The sequence below is a fragment of the Buteo buteo genome, chromosome 9 (assembly GCF_964188355.1).
Source record: "Buteo buteo chromosome 9, bButBut1.hap1.1, whole genome shotgun sequence".
NCBI classification, from domain to species: Eukaryota; Metazoa; Chordata; class Aves; order Accipitriformes; family Accipitridae; genus Buteo; species Buteo buteo.
The window spans coordinates 21,966,540-21,982,991 of NC_134179.1; the positions used below are offsets into that span (position 1 = coordinate 21,966,540).

The 16,452-nt window shown below is 36.8% G+C and overlaps 1 protein-coding gene across 9 annotated transcripts in view; it reads left to right on the forward strand.

Moving 5' to 3' along the window:
• The window catches only part of LAMA2 (laminin subunit alpha 2), a 375,334-nt gene that overhangs the window by 157,773 nt on the left and 201,109 nt on the right, over window positions 1-16,452 (forward strand). For all 9 annotated transcript variants that reach the window (XM_075035675.1, XM_075035668.1, XM_075035670.1 and 6 more), the window contains 3 exons: window positions 3,238-3,398; window positions 7,630-7,770; window positions 9,163-9,336. In XM_075035675.1, coding sequence (XP_074891776.1) covers window positions 3,238-3,398; window positions 7,630-7,770; window positions 9,163-9,336 — 476 coding nt within the window. The remainder of the gene's footprint in view (window positions 1-3,237; window positions 3,399-7,629; window positions 7,771-9,162; window positions 9,337-16,452) is intronic.

Consider the following 16,452-nt stretch of genomic DNA (forward strand, 5'->3'; position numbering starts at 1 on the left):
ACAATGAGACCCTAGATCTTGCAAGTGCTGTAAATGAAAGAAGGCATTGAGCCAAATAAAATATACAGACTAACCATATCAACAAGCGTAGGAGCTGGAAGAATATATGACAGTTAGTAGTCCCTACACCTTCCTCTCTCTGTTGTGGAGCATGAGGACTCTTGATAGACGGTGGGCTGAAGGTTATCCACTACTGTGTATACTGCATAAGAAAGGGGATTGCCAGGCTGGTGACAGTGGAGTTTCCAATCCTGGTCTCTCTTCCTTAACTGCAGAGAAAGGAAAGAGCAGGAGAAGGGAACTGAAAAAGTGGACTGACTGGGCAGTGGAGGAGAGACTATAGATTTAAATGAGTATTTGGGAGTTGTTCCATACTGAGACATTTAATTGAATTTGAGTTTGCTGAGACTTGAGAACCTGAGAATGTGTTCTTGAAACTTTCAAGTAAGATTGGCTCACTTCTAAAGAGTTAGACTTGCCTGTGTCTTTTACTGCTGAACCCTGGTGTACAGCAGGGTATTTTCATCTGCAAGGAACAGAAGTTTCTCTCGTAAGACAAGATTGTCAGGCTAGGATACATTGACCCAGATTACAAAAGAGCCTGAGGCCTGCTGTGCTGTGGGGCCTTGCTGGTGGCTAGTTGAGAGGAGGGTAACTCAGAAATTTGAGAATCAGCTGTGCCACAGGCATCAAAACCCATGGAGCACATGGTTGCATGATAGTAAGTAACACAGAAATTTCATGCACTGAAGTTCCGTATATAATTAGGACAGATCAAGAAAGTGACAGTCAATATGATGTGCTACAGGAGATCAAAGAGGCTGCAAGGTTAGAGAAGACAGATTGAATTTCATCTCTGTATAGATTAACAGATAATATCATTTAAAACTCCTGTAGGTGACTGCTTCTTCAAACAGCTAGTTAGAGAAACCCTAAAAAGAGAAGCACCTCTGGATTTATGCATGTGGAACTGGTTTAAAACTCTCCTCTTGAAGGGCCGTCAAATTCAGCATTCTTGTAGGAATGAGAAGGCCTCCCTAAAAAACAACTTAATCAAAACAAGGAAACCTTTTAAAAAGAAAATCAAAATGAACAATCCAAGATTGCTAATGGCAAGCATAGAGTTTATAGACTGCACATTAGACATTCAGAGAAGATGCATTCCTCTATTTCAAAATGATTCAAGCAACACAATTAAGCTAGAAAAAAAATATCTATTTGAACAATAAAAAAATAAGCTCCCTGAAAAAAGCAGAAGTTATATCCAATTGAGGATAATAGAAAAGGACACAAATTGTGACAGATTCTGGAAAGTTATACTCCTAATAACACGTACATGTATTTTAAGGAATAATATGCTAAATGCTTATATGTTGCTAAGAAGTACTTCTTCAGATAAGTCAGAATCAAAAGGACTGCTAGAGATTCAAATTCAGTAGGAGTTAAATATGATTAAGGTGTAATGAAGTTATAACTGGAGATATCAAGGAAGAAAAGGACACAGCGGAAAAGCTAGATTTATTGTTTGTATCAGTGAACAGAAGTGCTCAGGGAATTTCCCACTTCAGAGTCTTTGTTCATGGGGACAAGTCAGAAGAACTGTCTTAAACAGAAGTGTCAGGTTTAGAACAAACTAATAAATGAAGAATAAAAATTCGTCAGGCATGTATCGTATTTATCCATGGCTTCTGGATGTAGTTAAAAATGGAGTTGCTTGAAGCATTAAGTATAGTTTATAATGCTTTAAAAACTTACATTAAGTTGACAGAAATAGAAACCGTTTATCCAATTTGTGAACGAAAGGCAGAGGGTTCCAGGAAACTAAAATCAGAAGGTCTGGTTTCTGTACCAAGCAAACCAGTAGAACTACAATAAATGATTTATACCATTTCTGAACTGTGGCAAAAATGGGAAGAACTCAAGATCAGTTTTTTTGTAGAGGACAGCGTGTCTTATGAATCTGTTTGAAGGATTCAGTGAGCATGTGAACAAAGGCTCATTTGATTAATATTATATTTTGATTTTCAAAAAGTTTTGACAAGATCCTTCACCAAAGACCATGAAAAAAAGTGTAATAGAATAAGGAGGAAATGTTCTTTCATGGATTAGTACTTGGTTAAAAGAATAAATGGACCATTTTCACAGTGATGATCAATACAAACTGTTGAAAATATTCATATTTAACCTGGAAAAGGGATGAGTAGGAAGGTGACAAAGTTAGCAAGTACAAAATCTTTCAGCATAGAAAAATGAAAGAACTGCAGAATGTTCAGAAAGATCTCTAGACAGTCAGTGGCTGGGTAGTAAAATAACTGATGAATTTCTGTAGCAATTAAAGGAAAAGTAGAACACAGAGAAAAGTGTTACAGTGATTTCTGAATTAGGCACTACCAGTTGTTAAACAGCTCCTAGAATTACCTTGCACTGTGCCCTGGATGTATCAGCTCAGTGCTGGCTCAGCAGTAGTTAAAAAGGTCAACAGAGCCTTAGGAAATACTACTGATGTTTAAAAAACAAAACTGAAATATCATCAAACCATTTATAGGTCCACACTATGCACTCCCTTCTCCTTAAATAATTTATTAGAACTGGAAAAAATGCAGGGAAGGACAATAGAGATTTTCAGCCATACAAAGCAGTTTCTGTGTAAAGAGATATTAAATAGGCCTATGAGGTTTTGGTGGATGAAATAAAAATGTTATGTGGGTTATGGTAGAGGTATACTGAAATCACAGATGACATGGAGAAAGTGAGTAAGGAATAGTTACTTGCTGTTTTCTATGGCATGAGAATTAAAGGGCAGTAAATACAGATTTAACACACACATCTGTATTCTTTCACACTACACATGGCTAAATGTGGAACTTACTGCTAGGGAGCTTTATGTATTCTGAAAGTAAAACATTCAAAGGTGATTAGGTGAATTAATGGAAGAGAAGTTTTTCAGGGACTGTTAGATGCAAGGAATAGGGATAAGTTTCAGTTTAGAAGATCTCTAATACGTGGATTTCTGGAAGCTTAGAATTGAAATCACTACATGCTTGTTCTATTCTTACATGCTTTATTCTAGCCTTTCTCAAGACAGGATACTGAGTTAAATAGACACATGGTCTGACCCACAGTAAATGCCCTTATGTTACACCTACCAAAGGTGTTGCTTTGAGCACTCTCACACATGTATCTGATAATAATAATGATAAATCAAATATGTATCATGTTTTCTCCCTCTTCCCATAGATATGTTGCCTGGTTTCTGTCACTGCAAGACTGGCTATGCAGGAGAGAGCTGCAATAGATGTGCCTTGGGTTATATAGGATATCCTGAGTGCCTGCCCTGCAACTGCTCACTGAAAGGCAGTGTGAATGTTGACCCTTGCGTAGGTCCCTGCATCTGCAAGGTATGGATGTCAAATTCTTCTGAGCCATAGGAAGATACTAATGATATTGAAGGATTGCAGTTAATGAGTTTCTATCATACAATAGCATTCCACTGTCCTACCTATCTGTGGTAGTATCTATGTTTAGTCACTTCTCATAGAACACTTATTCTTGGTCCTATAAAGTCTTAGATTGTCTTGTGTCATCACAGTACTCACTGTAATTAACATAGGTACCTAGGAGCCTGCTGCCAGTCATACAAGTTGTCCTGGTTTGAGCTGGAATAAAGTTAATTTTCTTAGTAGCTTGTATAGTGCTGTGTTTTGGATTTAGTATGAGAATAATGTTGATAACACACTAATGTTTTAGTTGTTGCTAAAGTGTTGCTAGCAGTGTTTATACTAGGTCAAGGATTTTTCAGCTTCTCCTACTGCCCTGTCAGCAGAGGCTGGGAGTGCACAAGAAACCAGGAGGGGACACAAGGACAGCTGACCCAAACGAACCAAAGGGGTATTCCATACCATATTGTGTCATGCCCAGTATATAAACTGGAGGAAGTTGGCCAGGGGCCACCCTGGCTCAGGGATTGGCTGGGCGTTGGTCAGTGGGTGGTGAGCAATTGTATTGTGCATCACTTGTTTTGTATATTCTACTATTAGTAGTAGTAGTATTTTCCCTTCCTTTTCTGTCCTATTAAACTGTCTTTATCTCAACCCACAAGTTTTACTTTTTTCTTTCCCGATTCTGTCCCCCATCCCACTGCAGGGGGGAGGGCGTGAGTGAGCAGCTGCGTGGTGCTTAGTTGCCAGCTGGGGTTAAACCACGACACAAGTCCTTAGAAATCTGTAATGAAGGGATACTTACGAAGCATGTGAATAATTTGTTTCAAACTCACTTCCTTATCTACTCAGAAACGATATGTTTAAAGTATTGTGGGCCCTAAAACTAACCTGTAATATGACTTCAAGAGAGAAAATGAGGTGAACTTACGATGTATTAAAACAAAAAAGTTGTCTTTTACGAGTTGTCATTAGGGATATAATCCTCTTTTCTTGCTAAGTTCCAAACTTAGAGCATTCTTTCCTGCCTTGGGATGGTTGTATAGAAATCTCTAACATATTTTAAAAAATAATAATCCATCCTTATCTTAATTGCTAGGAGGAAAATTTAAGAATAATTTTCTCTGCATGTACCTCTAGCAAATTATACATTGATATTATATTGAAAAAAACCACTTCTAAAAACACATGCATTCACTTCTTATAAATTACCTAGTTACCAGAGATGCTTTAGAAATGGTGGTTCTCTGTAAGTCACAGTTTAGTAAGTGACCATGCATAGGCCCAGAGGACAGTATACTGTACTGCGGGTCAATTTTTCTGTGTTGTACTTGTGGGAGTTTCCTTCCAGCATTTAATTAACAGAATTAGTCACAAATGTGGATTTAAAACTACTTACAGTATGTCCTTAAATACAAGAATGTACAAAAAATACTTCAATCTATCAGCTCATGCTGCATACACACACAAAGCTCTGGTGTGACAGCTGAATAGCACTGAAATCTACTCAGAGAATTAACCTTATCCTTGCTTTATGTAACAGTCACATGCTCTCTGTCAGAAATAAAATCCATCCATATCACAGTTCTAATTCCTTAGCTATCAAGTCTAGAAGATCAGAAAAGGGGTGCTTTTGCTATATTCTTTCTTGAAAGGGAGCTTTAATGAAAGTGTCATATGCCAAATACAAGATAACCACTGCTGAATGATTCTTATTATTATGACAGTATTTGTGTAATGCCAAACTGCCCTGTTAGTACAAACACACACAAATATGGAATAGAGTTAACTGTTCCTATCCCAGAGAGTCCACTCTATATACACTTTTCCCTCGCTGTTAATCCTTTGTTTCCTTTCTGCTCCTCTAATCCCTTTTTAAGTGCTTGTGGGAGAAAAAATGATACCCTTTGAAGATAGCTGGGATACAGATACATACACATTTATTTTCACTAGCAATCTTCAAATTCAAATCAAAGCAGATTATGGTCAAAGGGACACTGAAATCATCAGATTAGTTATGCTCCATATGAAGAATGAAGTGGTATGTCTGGACAGGTTAATAGCAAGTCTTAGGAAAAATGCTTCCCTTCTTTTAATCACATCTTTCAATTACATATGATGAGCTCTAAATTTACTAAAGATAGTTTTCTTGTAAAGGAAATTGACTGCTGAAAAACAGTTCTAACTGTCAGCAGCAAAATGCAACAAAGTAGGCATTGGATTGTTATCTTTACCACATTAGCCAGAGTAAACCAAAGTACAGAAAGGTGAGGGACAAGTGTAAATGCTGTTTTATCACTAATTATCTCAGAGAGCTTTCTGAAGGTATATGGTCAAAGTCTCATTTTTGCATAATTTAAAACTGAACTGAACACAGTATTGAGAAATAAATGAGGCTGTAGAAACATTGCTTCATTGGCTGAAGGATAGGTTAGATCTTTCCAACTTTGAGTTTTATATGTCTATTATCCACTGAATTTGCTGCCTACTCAATAGAATTATACAGGTTTTACTCACTGATGACATGCTTGTGACTGCAGAGTAGGACAACTTTTCATTTAAACACATACTTCTGCTTTTCAGCTCTCTTTTTTTTTATTTTACCCTTCCCACTCTGCACGCACTAAGCATCTTAGCAATGTCTGAAACTTTTGGGACCAGCGTTCATAAGTCTAGTTAGTAGTATTGTGTGTGAGAGCATTTGGGTGCCTGTGAGTTCCCAGTTTTTACCCACATTATTTTTCACATGAAGCATGAGTAGCTGGGTGATTTCAGCATACCTATGGCAATAATATGCATTGATTAATCCTGAGATTGCTGCTGAAAATGTAAAAATATCATTCTTTAAATTAATGAGATGTTAAAGTTAAAAGTAATTGACTGATAGCCTTGAGATCTATTAAGGAGATTTTTGGTTTGTTGAACAGAGTCTGTATGATGTTGTTGAAGGGGAGCATAGATACAGCACAGCAATAGAGATAGAGCAAAGATATTTTGCTACACCTGTTTTTACTGTATAATTAGTTGTGAAAACCTATTTACATTTTCATTTTAATTCCTTCTTTACCTGTCCTTCCCCCTTCCCCCTCATTGCTCCTATTTCCTCTTAATCATGTACATTATCCTTTCCCCCCATACCTCCACATGCTTTGCCCTGCTTTTTCCATCTTTGCTAGATCCTAACCAGGAGGCTATCAAATGGCTTTTGGTGAACTTAACTTACTTCAGAGCTGTGTATTTCAAGCAATCACAGACTACACAGCATGGGCAGGCTTTTTATAATGTGTTCATTCTCTGCTGATGTGCAGCCAACAATTTGGTCCTGTGTGCATACTATAGAGCACTGTCTCCAGGATTAAAGAGACTGTATAGAACATTTTTGAAAGGGAAAGAATTTTCTGGGCTATCTTGGGAAAAATACTGAATTACTAAGCCAGCACCATAGTGTAAACCTTTTGCAACATATTCCTTGCAGAAAAGCTAGCTTTATCTTTACCTGTAGGAGAAATTGATTTATTGTGTAAGGTAGCAGGACTTAATGCACAACATAAGCTTTCCCTGAAAAATTTAATTACCAAATGCTAAATTTAGAACTCTTTGGGTGTGTTTAGTGCCTGGCTTTCTGCAGGGGAAGAGTTTGCAGAGCTGCCTGCACGGCTGGCAAACACATGTAGTTATGGAAAGAAGAAATGCAGCCCTCTTAATACTCGGATTTAGCCTGAATTCAGCCATTAATGATAGACCACTGAAAAACTGATACGCTGAATGATTGGTACAACTAATACTATGTACCTGTAGTTTGCATCAGTTGGGCATGCACAGATTTTATCAGCCATACCTACAAACCACAGTTTTTGAGGCTGCAACATTGTGTCCTGTACTTCATCCCCCTCTGACACATTTAAGTGTAAAGGAAATAAATTAGATAAGTCCCTGAAATCAGGTATGTCCACTCATGTAGAAGAAAAATTAAAAATCTTGTAATGTCCAAATTCTGTGCCCTGTTATTTACATGCAGCCATAGTAACTTTTATTGTGTAGAGGATTTACTACTAATATCCACAAATTACAATAGTCTTTCCTACAAATGTCTTTATAGTCCCACATTTATACTTTCCTGCAGAGCATAAAGCTGGTGATCTTGAGTTCTAATCTATAACTACCAAAGTAATATTCTAATGTGCATTTCCAGGAACATGTTGAAGGAGAAAACTGTGATCGTTGCAAACCAGGTTTCTTCAATCTGCAGCAAAATAATCCCAAAGGCTGTGAGGAATGTTTCTGCTCTGGGAAAACAAATGTCTGCACACACTCTCACCTTACCTACAGAAGTGTAAGAAAAATCATACCATATCAGTGCATGTCATTGGTTTTCTGTTTCTCTGTGTTGTCACTGTCTATTGTCACCGAAGTGCATCTTATTATAAAATCATGCATGTTCTTTTATGCCCCATATATTTTCCATTTATCCAGAAAAAATGTTTATAAGCTTTGTTTCTCTTCATTGTGAGAAAGTTCTGAAAAAGTGCGGTTAAGTGGTGAGAAGTGCAAAAGAAGTTACAACAGTCAAATATGAAGCCATGTGCATAAACACAGTCCTGGAATGTGCATACATAATCAGTCCTGAGTTAAATGCAACATATCCATAGGGCAACCTCTCTTCCAGGTCATTATTAAATTTCTAGACCTGAAATAATTAAGAATTTTGAAACACCAGATGTACAACACACAGCTTGTGTAAGAAAAAGTGATGCCCTACAGGGGGCATTTTGAGTGAATTTCTTTTGCATACTGTATTCCTGGGAAAGGACATGAAAGGGAGATAAACCTACTGTTCATCAAAATCAAAATCAAAAATTATTCTACTGTGCTGTAGAAAAATGCCTTTAGCCTGCAAATATACTCTAAACTTTAAATTAGTTCTCAAAGCTCAGACACTGATTCCACAGTAATGGATGTATGCTACATATTCATGTCTGCAGATTGAGTTTGGGAAATGTAATCCAGGTCTACTAGCTCCTGGTTTTGGCTGTATTGGTATGCTGGAAGTTTGTGAGTAAAATCATATATGCTTAGTATGCTCATTTACATGCCAGCATCTGGAAAATTTTTCATCCCAAGGCTGAGTTAATTTATTGTTCTGCTTGTATCCAGGCTCCAGAAGCCATCCTTGTATGAACAGTGTGCTCTTCTCTGATGATTCATTTCTAGTTATGGGATTTCAGAAATTCAAGTTCTGGTGCTTTCCAGCTTTGCTCTGGCTTTCTAAAAAAGTATATTTGAACTTGTAAGGCTTTAGAATTATAAATTATTATAAATTATGCTGTCTACAACAATCAGAAAATGTATATCCATTTGTCAGCTCATCTTCTGTACCCTCTGTGACTGATATTATTTATTGAAAACTTGTATAATATTTGGAAATATTCTTACGCATATGTTTGTAAGATAGAATTTCCTCCTCGATCTGGACCATATGAAGCAGAGAAAGCAAATACTTCCAGTTACTTCAAACTACTCAGAAGTTATAACTCCCGGTCACATGCAATAAGAGAAATTTTTGTTCCTATTACTTTGTTTCCTTTGTTCCTAAACAGCTATTAATCATATAAACCTAATCAGTTTTTAGAAATGGAAGAATGAGAGGCTGTGACTATTGAAATGACTGTGTCCTGATTCTCATTGTAATGTGTTTTGTTCTGGTTTTTTTCTTCTGTCGTTATAGATAGAAGACATGAATGGCTGGTATCTGACTGGCTTACTGGGTCTCATCAGAGTTGCACCCAAGCAAAAGAGATTTGATGGGCATCAGCAGTTTAGCATCAGCAACGTGGCTGCGCGAAAAGTACTGCCACAGACTTATTATTGGAGTGCACCCAGTTCTTATTTGGGCAACAAAGTAAGTGCAGATGGTACTTGCCTAAACGCTAATTTGATTTATTGAGAAAAGACTTAAGGCTTTGAAGGGGGGTGGAACTGTGGGAAGATTAAGTTGGATAGCTATTTGACCAGCAAAATTGCAAGCAGAAAGAAATCAGGCATATGGAGTATTCTTGTGAAGGCAGAAGGTTAATTAGAGAAAATTAACTAAGTATCTTTGAACTTGAGCCCTTTTCGGGCTTCTGTTGTCAGGTATTAGAGAAGTCTGTACAGTTTGCAGCATTGTTTTTTGAACAAATTAGCTGGTGTGTGGTTCAGCTTGTCCTGTTCTCTTCCCACCTTGTCCTCAGCTTTAAAAACCAGTTCCTTCATCTGCTTTTCAGAGATGCAAGTTGTGTATCAGATGTTGTGGGGGTGTGTTACAAAACTTTAATGTTTGGCAAGAAACTTGTGTGTGGGGAGCTCTCTGCCCTAGAACTCAGAAAATGCTGTTGTGAGCTCTGTGCCAGTTCTGATGCATGCGTTTATCCAAGTCTGCATGTGTCCATGTGTGCACATACACACATATTGATGCCCTGCAGGTTAATACCAAATATTTGCTTTCTAAAGTCTTGGATGCTTTAGTGGTCTATCAGGCTTCTCACCACTAGACTTTCTGCTACCTTCATGAAAATCTCTTTTTTTTTCCAGAGAGTAGAATTGAGGACTGAATGAGTCCTAAATGTGAGGAAAGCTAAACAGCTTTCCCTTTATCCTAACTCCAATCATGCTAAAACTTACCAGAAATGCTAACACTAATACACTTGAGCACATTTTCCTCTGTATTCTCTTCAGGCTAGTCAACCTCTTATTTATTTATTTTCTTCCTGCTGGCTGAAAATCAACATGACAGAAGGTAAGTGAGCATGTTGAAACTAAATAGCATCATTCCAAAGAATTGGGCATCCTGTTCATGGCTATAAATTGTTAAAGATAGTCAGGCTCATTTCGCTGGGCAAGGGAGAGTTTCTTCTATAATCTTCTATGTCTGGTGAACTTACCCTGAGATATGACCTGATACTTTTCCAGACAGAATTTCATTCTGCTTCTATTCAGTGAGCAAAATAACAGTAAGAATGTGCACAAATTATTTGAACACAGAAGATATTTTTTCAGTGTAATTTGGAGGTCCTATATGGTTACTGTCAGATATCTCTGTATGAATGAAGCAATTTGCCTTAATAACCTAACCATATAAATTTTTGATACTGCAATAATACTGAAAGCACTCACAAATTACCACAGTACATCTTAACTGTCATGTTGCATCATGTAAATTATAGTCATAATGACATGCTTAGGCCATATGATTTATGCTATGGAAAAGGAAATGGAAATAGAACATTGAGAGTCCTTATTTGTAAACTCAATAAAACATTTCTCCAAATAGCTGAAACTGGATAAAACCAAATAGCTGAAACTAGATAAAAACATCCTTTCTTGAGAGTGTTACAGTAGAATAATTGGTGTCTCAGAGCAGGCAAGCTTCTTTAAGAATTTTTGTCTTAGGAAATGATTTAGAGAATGATTTAGGAAATCTTATATCAAGATGTACACTTCTACTGTAATATATAAACCTTGTGTCACAGAAAACTGCCTTTCCTTTTTATTGTTAAAATTATGCTCTTAAATACTATTCCCCGAAATAAAACTGAGTAACAAAAGGTTGTAACCATCCTGCATTTCCTAGTTTTCAAATATAGCTTGAAAACCTTATTTAAAATAATTCTTTTAATATAAGGTAGGCATGTTGTGCATATGCCTCCACAATGTTGATTGCCATATGTTTGCTATCTGCTTGTTTTACATCCATCTCCAAATGCTTCTTTTGGATGAAAAAAGCATTATAAATAGGATGATCCTGAGTGTGCAGCCTTCAGCTTTTTCTTTTTCATCTAAATCTGGGTGACACTAGGCTATGTGATACTGGTCTTTGTGTCTCTAAGGAGACATTATAAATAACAAGAGGCTATAGATGGTACAGGATTCTTCTTTATGTCAGAGTGGGACAAGAACATGACCAAATTACTTTAACAACATCACCATATCCTTTCAGTCTTCTAAATGTATATGCTGCTCTCAAAACCTAAATTTTATTGTACAAATACAGATAATTTTTTAAAAAGCCAGATATTTTAACTGACTATATAATATGTGTTTGAACCAAAAAAGTTGAACATTGTTTTTGATGCAGAATAAGTTTGGGAGCAATCTGGAGAAATTTAATTTCTAGAAATAAAATATCTAGTGGATTACTTGGGAGAACAGATTTAAAATGGCTAGTATTAAGGTTTTAGTAGGTATCATAAAATAGTTTATCTCCTTGCCTGCCTAGCTTGTCATAGCCTTTTGAACTAAGGAATGCAGCAATCATGAGGACTTGCGGTCTGTTAGAGCTTCTAGTTACTGAAAAATTGTCTTATTCTATCAACTCTAATTGCATTTTAATTTGAAATGTATTTGAAAACCCCATTTGGTTTTTGTTAGCAGTTTCTTAAATTGTTCTGACAATGGATCTATAAGGTTGTTTTAAACTTGTGTCCATGCTAAAATATTTTATAAATTTGCCTGAAAGTGTTACGGGTTACATTCTAATAATATTTGATCAGAGCACTGAAAGGAAAGTGTAAAATTAATTAAAAATTAGATACCAAACTCAGGATGACATGAAACGCTTGTTTCTTTAAAGTCAGTGTGGAAGGGTTAGGTGTCTGCAGTGTTTCAGAAGTCTGACATGATGTATATACTCTGCCTCTTTTCCTTTGACACCTCAGCAAAAAGCAATTTGATCATTTGTATGCTGAGCAGAAGCCATTTACGATTAACCAAAAGAAAACATGATATGGAGCATATCTAAATAAACACATGACCCCCCCATGACACACACACACACAAGGGGCAGCTGAGGCCACTTGAGATTCCATGAGGAAACATCCGTCTTTGGTTAGAGAAAGTCTCTCTTCTTTATTTTGTCACTGCTGCTGCAAATTTTGTGTTCCATTTCTCTGCTAAGGGCCAGCTTTAACCATGAAGGTGGTGATTTACTCCATCTCTTTCAGATGGTTAGGGCACTGCCCTTGGTCAGCAGACACAGGTTAGTTCAGCCTTTAGGTGGAGGCTGTCCTAGAATCCAAGTCTCTGAATATTCTTAGGTCTCAACACCCAGCAGTCCCACAGAAAACAGATAATATATCCCCTCTAACTCCTCTGTCTGGGTTTTGAGCAGATATTAATGCTGCCATTACTCAGACTGCAAGCAATGTGACAGAAGCCCTAAACCACCTCTGCTCAAAACCACTGTTTGCTTACTGACAGATTTTACTCAGATTGAGAAGTTTCTTGCATCAAATGTTGTTTTACAGGAGTCATTTGAACTAGTTGTACGGCATGATCCCATTCAGTGTAAGTAAAGTTAATGTAATTTGGTCCTTCATGAAGTCAGAGTATGGTGAAAATTAAAGTAAAAGATGCTTGAATAAAAGGCTTTGTTACCTCTTGGAAAAATTCTAGTACAACATGTTTGTCAACTCCATAGACTTAAGTAGCCATATGGTGGATACATTGTTCTTTCCCTGACCTCTAGTTACAACCAAGACAACAGCTGAAAGTTTTGTGTAGAGTCTGTGCATACAGAACAGAAAGCGGTCTTGTTTGACTTAACGCTGTCACTTCATTTATTTTACCTGTTCTTTTACAATTAGCTGTGTAACCTATTTGCCGACTGACAGAAGTCAATGTTTCTTTGAGTCCAGAAATGAAGACACTATAATAAGCCTGTAGTCAATACGTACAAACTTTAAAAGTCTATCAGCCCTTTAAAAGTACTCTACCGTGGAAAGCTAAAGATTGGGATGGAGTGAGCAGTTTGTTTTGTGACTTATTATCTATTGCACACTGCCCAGAATACCTCATAGGATTAAATATTGAATTATAAAATAATCATAAGCTAGGTCCTTGTGGCTCTTATGTTTATTTCCTTCCATTTGTTTTCATTTCTTAGGCAATTCTGATGCAAAAGGCAGAATAATGCAAAGCAAATTGCAGTCTACAGCTCCCAGAGGAGAGGGAGGGAGTTGAAACCCAAAACATAAAGAAGCGTAAATAATACAATAATCAGCTGGAACAGAACTCCCAGGATCAATTGTCCTAAATTATTAATGCATCTAAACCCAGAAAGCTTCATCTAGTATTGTCATGGTTTCTGATCTTGACACTTTCTTGTTCATAGGACATGATAGAGTTAGATAGATCTACAACTCTCTTTGTTGCTTTTACTGCCTGTCTCAAAAAGGAGAACAAGCCAACCTAACACCTTTAGTATAAATGGATGAGATGCAAATTAAATTGTTGTTGGAAGCTACTTTTTTCTACCATCAGTTTGTTTTGAAATTCATTGGCCTCATGAAAAGCAGTGAGTGACCTAGCCTACCTAATTCCAACACTCAGCTGTGTCTTCAATTTAGCCAGCAAACTGATTTTTTTGAGCATGTGTCTGTATTGCTTTTATTGTCAGGGAAGCGAAGTAGTGAAACTTAGGTGGGCCGATGCGATCTCCCTTTGTCCACCTTTATAAGATACTTCTTTCTTTCAGCTGGTTATATGGACAGTTTAGACCCTCATGTAGAATATTTGGTTCCCTTGTGCAGATGGGTTGTCCAAGTCTAAGCAGGCCACCCCACCATTTAGTAACATAATGGCAGTGCTTGAAGTATCTGCTAACTGTTTGAAGGATTTTTCTGCAGTGATGGTAAGTCCGGTACTTCATGATGAATTTGCCTTTTTTTTATACCCTCTGCACAGAAGTGAGTTTCAGCCCAAGATTTGAATGAAGATTTGATGAACAAAGAACATCCGCAAGCTTGCAAAAGTAAATTGGGGATGGAGTAGAGAATGTGATCCTCAAGTATAAGGCATAACATATCAAAAACAATTTTGTATGGACATTTATTGATTCTTAATGTCTTGTAAATTCGAGTGGGATGAAATAGTTAAGTTATATGCACATTATCCATATTTGTAAAAGAAACAGTAACAGGCATCAGCAGCACATAGTATGCAAGAAATCTCCATTCAGTGTAACACCCCTGAAGTTATTCACAGTTGCTGCAGATCCTCAGATTTTTTTAAGTAATGTCAACAGCCAACACATAGCAGAAAATTAAAATGATTCATTTGATCCTAAAGAAAAATATCTTTTGTAAAGACAGCTACTTCAGTATCTTTTGCCTTTCATAGTTGAATGCATTCTTCTGATAAAAAGCTGGTTTAGTTATTGATATGTTTTCATTTTTAACAAGTAAATCTTAAACTAATATAAATAATGTAATTTTATTTTAAATCACAATCTAAATTGCCTTGACTGAAATTAAGTCACCATGGTAATCAGACTCAGTCAACATGCATGAAGATGTTTTCAACTTATGCCAAATGTGCTGTTTATTTTATTAGCACTTACTTCACTATAGCTTCTAGAAATTGAGATAATAGGCAAATTCAGATACTGAAAGGATGAGACAAACACAGCAGGAATACAAGTGAAGAGCAAAATATTTTAAAGATCTGAACCACAGCTGACTGATGCTTCTGTTAAGTTTACTTGATTTGTATTACATGATTGGCTTTAGATTCTTTATCTTTGCTGATATATTCTTTCAGCATGACACCGTGAAATGAGGCAGGGGTAGGTCTCTGATTATTCTTTCACAGCTCTGGCTAGCGAAATTTTGCTTGATCCCCAGTACAAATTGAAACAATATCAGGACTCCTATTTGGGGTTCAGCTGTCCATGACTGTAAAGAACTACCGAGACATAGGTAAATTTTGAACACTTTGTTCCTCATTAATGCTTTTAATGATGTTTGGATAGCCTGTTGGGACAGTTCAAGTACAGCCATTATTGTGATTGCAAGCAAAGCTAACGATGCCCAGTAGACTGTTATGGCCTCTTTGCGCCTTGGAAATGAGTTGAAACAGGGCTCAGAATCTGTCTAGCTGAGTCCACTGACTGCAGTATTTCATGCATCCCATGATACATTTAATTTCTTTATGCTAAAATCATCTTATATAACTGTAGAGAAAAGAGGAAATTTATTGTTGGTGAAATTATTTCATAAATCTCAAGTGTTCTTTGTGTTACCTGCTTACCCAAGTCTGCCTTGAAGGCAAGGGTTTTAATCAATAGTGGCAGTTGACAAATGGAGAAACAGGCAGGAAATAAAGTAGTTTCACAAAAGAAGGGATGTGAATGCTAGAGAGAGAATACCAAGAGGTGTTAGGAAATAATGAAGAAGAAAGTAAATTGGGGAATATGCTTGCCAGTTTGAAAAGTCTTACTCTTCTTATCTCTGATCCCAAATACTAAAATACTGAAGGATCCAATAAAGCAGAAGAAAAAGAAAAAAAGTCTTTGACTTGGAAAGAATTAATATATCTGGTGATCTGTACTGAGGGCTAATCAACATGCAAAGAAGCATGGTGATGGTGATTCCTAAGCTAGAGATAGCTACATTGAACAGTGGTTACTTAAGACTGCAAAGGAAAACTGAAGTTTATGAAAGGGAGGTTACATGGGGAGTTTGTTCCTCTTGTATGCCTTTGCATACCAAGTACTTCTTCAGCAAATAAGCATTTGCTTTGAAAATTATATTTGGAGTTCCTTGCTGATCACAGGTTACCTGGAAGTAAAGGGTTTAATGGAGTTTTACTCAACTTGTCCACTTACATTAATCAGGCAGCATTTATAGTCCAGACATCTAGTTGATACTGGGTTACACAGGGGTGTGATGAAGGAATCTATGCCCATCACTGAAAGGGTATACATAAGAGCTACTGAAAGGTCATTCTCAAAATATGAGATCCACAAAGAGGTAGTGTTCAGTTCAGTTTCCAGATTTCCCTTTAAGAATAACTGGGTTCCTATTTCAGATTTACCTGCCTCCCCCACAATTTACTTTAAATTTAAATAGATTTAAATAGATTACAAAAACTTGAAGTAGAATGTAATTAAATTTGTTGAGTTTAGAACTCATTAGTAGAACCGCATGATGCCACTGAGCTTTAGATTTGTAATTATGTGGTATTCAACTTTTGCTTTCCA